The sequence below is a fragment of the Miscanthus floridulus genome, chromosome 5, assembly GCF_019320115.1.
Source record: "Miscanthus floridulus cultivar M001 chromosome 5, ASM1932011v1, whole genome shotgun sequence".
Classification (NCBI taxonomy): domain Eukaryota; kingdom Viridiplantae; phylum Streptophyta; class Magnoliopsida; order Poales; family Poaceae; genus Miscanthus; species Miscanthus floridulus.
Genome location: NC_089584.1, coordinates 110,364,966 through 110,374,666, shown reverse-complemented (window position 1 = coordinate 110,374,666; position 9,701 = coordinate 110,364,966). Strand labels below are relative to the sequence as shown.

Genomic DNA, 9,701 nt, shown 5'->3' with positions numbered 1-9,701 from the left:
GCTGAAAGACCGACTGCCATGGAACTAGACAGGTTCCATTACCAAGGTTTATTTCACTGTCATTCATTTGTTATCAAGATTCAAAGTACTGTACTCAATAATTTTCCAACATGAGTATAAGTAGATGCAATCCTAGTACCTCAAGTACCCATTTGCACATACATTAATGTTCATGTTTCCATCTTTCACCCAAATAAACTAATATTCACAGAGGTCCCATCCAACTGCTCATCACATATAGGGGCTACCTGAACATCTTCACATCTTACAATTACAATACACAGAGCTAGGCCCGTTGTGTTGTGTGGAGAAGAGTACAGAATAAACAATCAAGAACTAGCATATCAACGTATCTAAGACCTCGCGGGTGGGAAGTACGAAGAAATTGTAGAACCACGTCTCTTCGTGCTCGGGTGCTTCGATGGACGGACCCACCCTTGTATTTCTCTTTGGATCTCAGGTGGCAGTTCCTCCACCACCGCTGGATCAATGTCTTGAATGTTGAACATCCATGTGTTGCTGCCAGAGGGTTCAGCACAACTGCTGGTGTTGTTCCTATCCTCAGCCTCCGCAGGCACATTGTGTTCTTCAGCTTTGTTTGCTTCCGAAGAACTCCCTGGACCTAATGTCATCACGAATATTCAGCAAACGAAGAAATGTCAAATGTGGCAGTGGTTAAATCAATATATCTGCATCATTGCATCTTACAGTCCACCAAACCTTGATGGTTGCAAATTAGTGCATCAGATTTTCTTTTCTCATGGAGGGTAGATTGAACCCGTGAAAGAAACTTCAATATCAAGGAAGTTCCCTATCGTCATGAAACATCTTGGATTAGTTAATGACATGGAAACTAAAAATTAGTTTGCAAGTCATATACTACCAACACAAAAGAAATGAGACAAAATAAAAAAAAGAAGTGAACAAGTAGAGTACATGTCAAACTTGGAATCCTTTTTTTTAACGAACAGCACAATTCAGTGCTAATTTCATTGAAAAAAGCAAGAGCAAATACAAGATGGTAAGAGGCTATATATTGGAGAAAAAGAAAATACAGCTGACTCAGAAAGAAAAGCCCTTGATTTAATCATTTCTGATACAAAAGGCAATGCCAAGCACTAACTTTGGGATATTCCAACTTGAATATTAATAGTTGATGCTACATTGTTGCCCGGAAGCAAGCAAACAGAAACAAAAGGAAAACGACATTTTCATTCACCAACAGCTTAAGAATAAAACCAACAAGAAATCAGTTTGATGGTGTCCACCGAGGAGAAAAGAACTGACCTTAACTTCAGGCAACTTCTTTGATATTCTTTTTTCTTCATTTGCTTGGCACTGTTTAGCTGAAATCGCAGACGCAGAATGTGTATTATTGTCTTCTTTCTGAGATGTAGATGAATTGGCTTCACAAATACATCGTTGTCTACAGAAAAATATTGGAAGATCCTTAAAGTAGGAACAAACAAAAACTGCAAAAAGTAGGCACACTTGGAACTAAGGAAGATCACCAAGAGATGGATCCTCAGGTACAGACGAAGAATCAGGTATAGCCGGAGGTGCAGCAGAACTAGGACCTTTAATGTATCTCAAGATTGAGCTTGTTCCCTGATAAATGAAATTAAAATAACAAATAAAAATTAGCAAAATGCATTTGTAAATTTATGTGGGGCCTGATATATGGTGTAGCATTTGCAAACATGAGAAGAAGACACCACAGTTCAGAAATGACAGATAATAAGGTTGCAGACATGTTAGCACAGATTTAATAGGATTTTTTGTTTTCATTTTGCTTTAAGTGATTGTAATTTCATTAGTATGTTGGAGTGTTATAAAAGCTGGTGGAACTTCTACATAATGTATAATCTCAATATATGTTTGGTTTGAAGGAATGAGGCTTTATTTATCAAGAGATCAAAATAATATACTGAAGTTGCCATGTTTCTCTAAGGTGTCTCAACATTTAAACTAGATAATGCATCCAATCATCAATTGCTAAGAAAGCTTTTATAAGCATACACTAGGTATATCAAATATTTTGCTTGCAGTAACAGAAAGTGATGTTATGCTCCATCCAGTGTTCTGAGATTCTAAAAACTCGTGAAGGCCAGTTTCAAATAGCTTCATTGCATCCTCCTGAATTTTCCCAGTCCCATAGCGCAAAGGACAGGATTTGGAAGGGAATTTCTTCGTTGAATCACGTTCATTTTCCTGCAGCAAAAGTAGAAAAATCAGGAAGTTATGGTGTGCAGTGTGAAATTGGACTAGATACATGCCTGACCATTTTATCAGAAATTACAGTACCCTAAAAGGAAAGGTATTAGTATATTATTACACAAAATACCTTAGATGCTCTGGCATGAAGAGTTAGCGTTTGGGCAATTCTCTTGTTCTGGTTCAGGTCAGATTGGATCCGTTCACTTAATTCTTCACATAGTTGATCCAGCCAGCCTTTGACCTACAACATAAAGATTGACTGAATTAACTGAACCTTAACAAAAAATTTCCGAGATTCTTACATAGGAATGAGATATTTTGTTTTTTGAGACATGCATGTGGGATCCTTTTTTTTCTCAAATACATGCATGTGGCATCTGACTCAGGTAGCACAAAATTTAAGTTGGTACTGCATCTAGCATCCCTTAAGGCCATCAAAGTGCAGCATCATAGAGCACCAACATAATTCTGTGTTGTACATGCTGCTCATTTCAACAAACTAATATTTGATAAGAGCAGCAGTAGTCAAGTACAACGACTGTTCAGAATTAGTCTGGTGTAAGCTCTACAAATGTGGCTGACATGGACCACAAAAGTTTGTACATGGAACTGCCAAGTTTTCTTTAGTAACCGCTGATCCTCTCACTGACATGCAGGGCTCCAGACTCCAGATCAACAATGTCACCATACAGGTCACAAGACATCATATTGAAACTTGAGAGTTACATATTTTCAAGTTATTTCACCCAAGTCAAAAAAGTATGCAACTAAACATATGGTCCTTCATACATCAGGTGCCAATTGAAATGCTGTTATGGGGGTCAGCTAGGCGGGGCAGGGGCCCATAGGACTAATTAGAGTTATTGGGTCAATTAGAGATAGGGTTAGATTCGGGTCAATTAGAGATAGGATTGGATATGATTTGTTAGGATTTGATTGGGCCTTCCTTAGGTGGTTACAAATCCTCTATCTATAAGGGAGGTGTTGTATCAAGGAGAAAAGGAATGAAGAACAATCAGTCGAATTCACCCCAAACACTCTAGTCTCCCTTCAAGCCAACTTTGTCAGGCTATCGTCCTAGCAATAGTTATCCCCCAAATGAACTACGGTTCATAATAAATGCTACGCTCTATCATTATAACTTCGGATACTCTGTTTCTTGAGCAGGTAATAACTAAAGATTTTGTTAAAGAACAACGAAAATGACAGAGTAAGCAATTCTTACAGAAGCACTGTTCTTCAATGCTCTTGGGCCAGGAAATGTCTTTCCACACCCATGACTCTTGGGTAAAAGACGATCCTCAACTTCTTCCCCACTAATGCCCCTAGCAGTCTTCCATAACCATGTTCTGCATGAAGTCAAGCGCTTACAAGATGAGTTAGTGAGTATTTGCCTATTTGGCATGATATTAAAAAAATATATGCAAAGAAGCATGTTTGATACAATGAAACAACTATCAACTTAAAAGTTACATCATCTGCTAAAGGCCAAAGGGAATAACAACTATTAACTCTTTAAAACGTGATATCATATCTTCACTATAAGCTTATATGTACATTAATCAAAGTAAACCAAATAATAACACATTAATAAAGCATGAACATAATTACCCTGTATTTACTCCATACTGCTCTTGCAACTTATCCTCTGTAAAACTTAGGAGATCACCAATGGTCTCAACCCCAAGATCATCCTGCAAGGAACTTCCAAGCTTACCACCAAGCTGTTTCCTGAACAATACGGTTATTCTCAACATTCAGTTTCACACCATGCATAGTTTCAATTAAAGGCTTAAAGCACAATGTTCTGTGATCTAATAGTGATACAGAGCCTCAAAAACTTTTCCCAGGAAAAAGCAAGAACCTAGAAAGGACAGAGGCGTCTTGTTAGAGTTAGATCATTACATCTTCTTCACCAGTAGTGAGGCTAGAAAGTCTTGAACTGATGAAGAAGGGACAACTGTTTGTTGAGCAGGCTTGTGCATTCCACTGACAAGTTTAGCTAACATCTGCGCAGTATAAGAACAATGAGTGGAAGACTATGATAGCAAGAGAAAGGAATCAAGGAATGCAGAAAACAGAAATACAGGAACCTGAGCTGATTTCCTGAGCATAACAAAACTAACACAACTACCAAACATTTTCATAGTTAGGGTGAAGTAGACAGTTTTAGAAAGTTCAGGGGTAAAACAGGGGTGAAGTAGACCAAGAAAGGGGGGGGGGGGGGGGGGGGTTAAGTAGACTTTTTCCAATCCTGGGGGATTGCAACTTTGCAAGCTGCCGCTGTGCGGTTGCGGTCGCTCCCCTCCCTACTCCGGCCTGAAGCAGCGACGGTACCGGCAGTCGGTTACTCCACTCGGCGGCGGCAGCGGCGGCGGGCGGTGGCGGCAGCGGCAGCCCATCCTTTTCCGTTTCTCCTCCAGTCCTACTGCTCTTCTGATACTCTATTAAGGTACAGCGTGAAGACGAGAGTTCTCTTCATCTCGTGAAAGGCGACGCTCTTATCTGCTTTCGTGGATTTTGTTTTAGTTTTTCGCTAATACAGATTATAGAATGTTTTGCTTGAGGAGCTACTGGTCGCCTGCATTTGCTTCAGTAAAGGAGGGGCCTGTTCGACATCATATAAAGTTTAATTCTGTAGTGGTGAGCTTAATCTACTGTGCCGCTTGCGGTATGCATATGGTGGTTCAGTACTGGCGGAGCGGCCTATCATGATTCCTATTAATTGCGATTGTGCAGCAGGTTTGTGGTATCAGGGGTCCAAGACCGAGATATCCCCGTGTGTGGAAAACTCGGAAGAAAATTGGGACTATTTCCAAGTCACAGAAGCTTGTCGAATGTGTGAGGCTCTTGAACGCTTCTCTGTTGAAAAATTAATTGTGTTTGTATACTCTTGTGCATCACCTTGACATTGCTGGATTAACTTTAGTCCACTGCCACAACCCAACAAACAAAGAAATATCTTTTCATTCAGCTTTTGCAGATTTCAGCTTCTGTATTTGTAGCAAATTTCAGTCACATTACCTGTATCACTGTATGTTACATAAGGGGCAACATATAGTTTGTGTAGGATGTCTTTTTCAAATACTCATTTTCCTATGGACACATTCAAATTGAGTGTCTGAAATTATATGTCAAATTTTTATCATCTCGTGCAGATTAAAGGTCTGTCTAATGTAAAGGAGGAAGTTTATGGAGCACTTGACTCATTTGTTGCATGGGAACTGGCGTTTCCCTTGATAGTAGTAAAGAAGGCACTGAAGAAACTTGAAGACGAAAAGGAATGGAAACGAATAATTCAGGTGTTAAATGGAAGTTCCAAGTTTTGATGTGAACTATTTGGTCTAAATTATTTTCCTACATATTCCTTTCAATTGTCATGAATTTCTAGTTAAAGTTTCATACTGTATTAGCTGCTAGTCCCCTTTCTTGGAGAATGTTGTTAGTAATCTCATCCTTTGACAAGTCAATTAGCTGCTCCCAGTTCTAGAAGAACAGAATTAGCTGCTCTCTTTTAACAGTAAACCGTTTTTGTTTGGAAGATAATGGCAGGAGCTCTGCCTTTCAATTAAGAAAGATGAACTGTTTTTTCCTTTACCAATACTACACCTAGGATTTAGTTGTTCCTTTATAATAACAAACCCTTATTCTGAACTGAAACAATGACCACATAATCTAGGTCATTAAATGGATGTTCAACAAAGGTCAAGGGAAGACAATGGGAACCTATTACACCTTGTTGAATGCTTTGATCGAGGACGGACGGATTGAGGAAGTAGAAGAGTTATTTGGAATGGTATTCTCACGATATATGGAGGGTTTGCCTCATACATTTTTCATGAGAATGATTTCTTTCTATTACAGTGCTGGAGCGTATGATAAGATGTTTGAGGTAGGAAATGAAATGTGTTTTTTTTCCTTATTTCACCAGTTTGCATGCTGTTTGAACTAAAAGTTGGGGTTTGGCTTCAGCAGAAACATTAGTTGGGGATAATTATCCAAGCATTCTTATGCTGTCTTACACGTAAATTCTCCAGATTTTTGCTGATATGGAGGAACTAGGCATAAGACCTGATGGTTCTATTATCAGGATGCTAGGTGATGTATTTCAGAAGTTAGAGATGATGGACAAATATGAAAAGTTAAAAAAGAAATACCCACCACCAAAATGGGAATATCGATACATCAAAGGCAAGCGCATCAGAATGAGAGTTTACCCCAATAGTAAAACTGAAGAGGCAACAAAAGGAGACCCTGACACTGATGAACTCGAAGAGGTGGAAAGTATACACCTTAATAATAATCAATTTGAAGAAGCAGCAAGCTCAGGCCCTGACAGGAGCGTATTGGATGATGTAGCTTGTGGAGACCTTGAATATATATAGATCAGAGCTTCCATTTGGTATTTTTTGTGCCTGCTTGATCAAAGCAGACTAGAGCAAACTGAACTGGTAACACACTCTCTCTATTTTGATTTGAGATCCTAGAACCCATGTTGTCATACTTCTAAAACATGGGCATGGATATCTTCAGATCTACTTTACTATTAGATTGACTAGAAACTACATGTCATGCTTTGCCATCAGCAGTCTTTCATGACATTATGGTTACTTTACCATGAGATGTGTTCTTTAGAGTTTGGTTACTTGATTTATCTGATTCACTTGCATAAGGCGCTTGCTTTTTTTAATGCTTCCCACTAGATTAAAAATATAGCAACATTATTAGGTACAAACAGTTATCCTTTTCCTAATGCTTATAATGCGTCCATATTTCTGCTTTCCTCAGTTGTGCTGCAGATTGAGATTTTGGTGTAGCCAATTTGCCATTGGGAAATAAAAGATCAGCTCTCGTGGTCAATGGGTTTCCAGCAGTTTATCCGAGCATATTCTGTCAAATGTATCTGACTGCTTTCGTGAACATATGGTTGATTGTTGAAGGCAATATCCTAGGCATCAGACAGGGCAGTAGGCAATATCCTAAGCATCCGTATGGTCCTATATTGTTCTGCATGGAAAGACACTATTGTTGACACATAGAGACTTGTGTTACGTGCGCTAACCTTCACAGATACTGCTACTAGCTGAACGATTTTGCTGGGCACTTGCCACTTGAGGACTCACTTTCTGAAGCTCCGGCTCTAGAGTCTAGACACAGAAAAATACTCCGGCTTTTCTACTATTTACCAGATAATCATCATGTTCGCTTGTTGGTTTCAGCCAACCCAAACCAGCCAGCAAACAGTATTTTCCTCTCACAACAAACCAGTGCCAGCCAGCTCAAACCAGCCCAGAAACCAACCAGCGAACAGGCCGAATGACTCTCCTTTCTAAAGTGTTTGATACAGTTCCTCCAGTTGCTACCGGATTTGAAGTCGGAGCTACGTGTTTTCATAGCACCTCTTACGGAGCTCCTTAGATTTCATGGATCTAGGAGCTAGATCCGTGTTTTGATGGATTTAAAGGCGGTGGAATTTGAGGTATCTGGCTAAAAAAATAGGAATGAAGCTTTTTTTTTTCCAGATTTGAAGCTATTGGGAGCTGTCCCAACCACCCTCTAAATAGGGCAGGGAAGATGAATTTGGCCCATGGGCTTCGCTATTTTGGGCCCACGAATCTTGTCATACGCAAGCCTGCACATGCATCGCGTTCGGCGGCGTTCCCTCTCAAAAACAACGAGAAGTCGAGAACTGTCGCCGTTCGGCCCCCTCCAACCTTCGCCTCCCTCCTGACCCAAGTCGCCCAACGGCGTCACCGGACAAGACTCTCTTGCCTCCATGGCGCATGCGTCCTCAGTCCTCAGTCCTCACCCACCCCAGTGACAGTGTGGTACCAGTATAGCACGCATATCCAGTATCGCTACGGTAGGGGAGACGCAAAGGCGAAGGCACGAAGACCAGGAAGCCATTGCCCGTCGCTCCTGAACGGGCGCAGGCGCCCAGCGCACAGCCGGTTCGCTAGGACGTATTTGACTTATAAGCCATAGTTTATTAGTCAATGAACCATATTTTTTTCTTACACCAAACCAACCAACAGTATTTTCAGTCATGACTTATAAGCCAAACCAGCCCAAACGAACCGGGATGGCCTTCAGAGAGTACCGCACCGTGCCCTGAGCACCAGTGCACCACCAGCCTTTGCCCCTGGCTTCTTCTCCGTAGAAAAGCCTACGGCGCGAGGCGCGAGCTTTGCCGTGCCATGCCACTAACAGTAACTAGTGGGGTGGTAGTGTGGTACGGCTCACGAGAGGCGGAGCAGTAAAAATTATCGGCGGATGCCAACGGAAAGCTGGGGTGCGGGGACAGAGTGCTCTCTCCCCTGTGCGACTGTGCAGTGCTTAGCAGCAATTCGCTTTAGCAGGATAAAGGATTAACAAACGCGACTTTGCAGAACTGTTTGGTGCCGTTGGTAGCTCGTGTTCCGAGTACTATATACTTTAATTCGAAAAATTTTGCTGAGCTGCCACTGCCAGTGCGTATTCTTTAATCATTTTGTTGGAGATTCATGTGCAAAGGCCCTGTGATCTTTACCTCAATGATTAGTGCCTTCTGTAGGAGGTAGGACTTCCGTTTGTTAGTACTAGTATCACTAGCATCAGATTAGCGAGATGCAGGTAACCCCGGATTAGCTTGGTTTGCAGTCAGTCTTTGGCAGTTTGAGATGCCGGTGTGCTAGCACCTTGGTGATGAGCGATTGACAATACGGTGTGCGTGTGACGTATTTCTCGACAGGTTGTGGTTGTAGGTGACAGGTGGAGACAAGGTACATGCGGCGACGAGTGAAGAACGAGGATAGGATGCCGTTCCGAAGAACCGTGGAGGCGGAGAAGGGCGGATCGAGGCTTGCGTTCGAGGGACAGGCGATCGTGTGGTGTACGTCTACTGTACCTGGCTACACGGTGGGAGGACGTCGAGGGAGGTTTCCAGATTACGCCACAAAATCCGGGGTTCGCTGGTTGAGCCACAAAGCCATGCATCGTACCGGGACGCTCGCGCGACGTGCGTTGGCCGAAGATGGAAATTCTGGCGATCACGATACGATTTCGGATGGTCGTGCGACGACATCGCGAGGATCACATCGCGAAGATGGAGGGATCGCGGACATCGCGGAATTTGCCATGGAGGACGTAATTGGAATTTACGCTCCTACGTTGGATTTATTTAGCGTAGAGGGTTATGTGAAAATAGGTCGTGCCACCCTTTGGAGATATAAATATGTGGCACCTAGGGTTGAGAAGGGAGCGGAACGTTTTGGACTCTCGGTGAGTTACCATTCACGCGTAAACAGTACCGTGAACAGTACTCGTGCCCCGGGTTCCACGGTTTAGTTTTCCTCTCTCCGGTCTAGCCTAGGGTTTGAACTCTAGTGAGAGGTTTTTGTTGATCTCTCCGATTAAGAGAGGGAGGATGTTCGGGCGGAGGCTAGATGCACTTTTGTAAGTTCAATTACTCAATTTAATCTTTCATCTATAATGATTGATCTTGT

General features: G+C 41.9%; 1 protein-coding gene and 1 pseudogene across 1 annotated transcript; one reads left to right on the top strand and one right to left on the bottom strand.

The window, feature by feature from the left end:
* Nucleotides 1-45: 45 nt before the first annotated feature.
* On the bottom strand, nucleotides 46-4,423 carry LOC136453014 (DNA polymerase eta-like; annotated as a pseudogene).
* Nucleotides 4,424-4,458: 35 nt separating this feature from the next.
* LOC136453013 (pentatricopeptide repeat-containing protein At4g21190-like) lies at nucleotides 4,459-7,397 on the top strand. The gene is made up of 7 exons (XM_066453591.1): nucleotides 4,459-4,669; nucleotides 4,770-4,860; nucleotides 4,960-5,058; nucleotides 5,376-5,519; nucleotides 5,897-6,109; nucleotides 6,255-6,668; nucleotides 7,006-7,397. The coding sequence occupies exons 2-6, from the start codon at nucleotides 4,771-4,773 to the stop codon at nucleotides 6,600-6,602; spliced, it is 894 nt and encodes a 297-aa protein (XP_066309688.1). The 5' UTR covers nucleotides 4,459-4,669; nucleotide 4,770; the 3' UTR covers nucleotides 6,603-6,668; nucleotides 7,006-7,397.
* The last annotated feature ends 2,304 nt before the right edge of the window (nucleotides 7,398-9,701 follow it).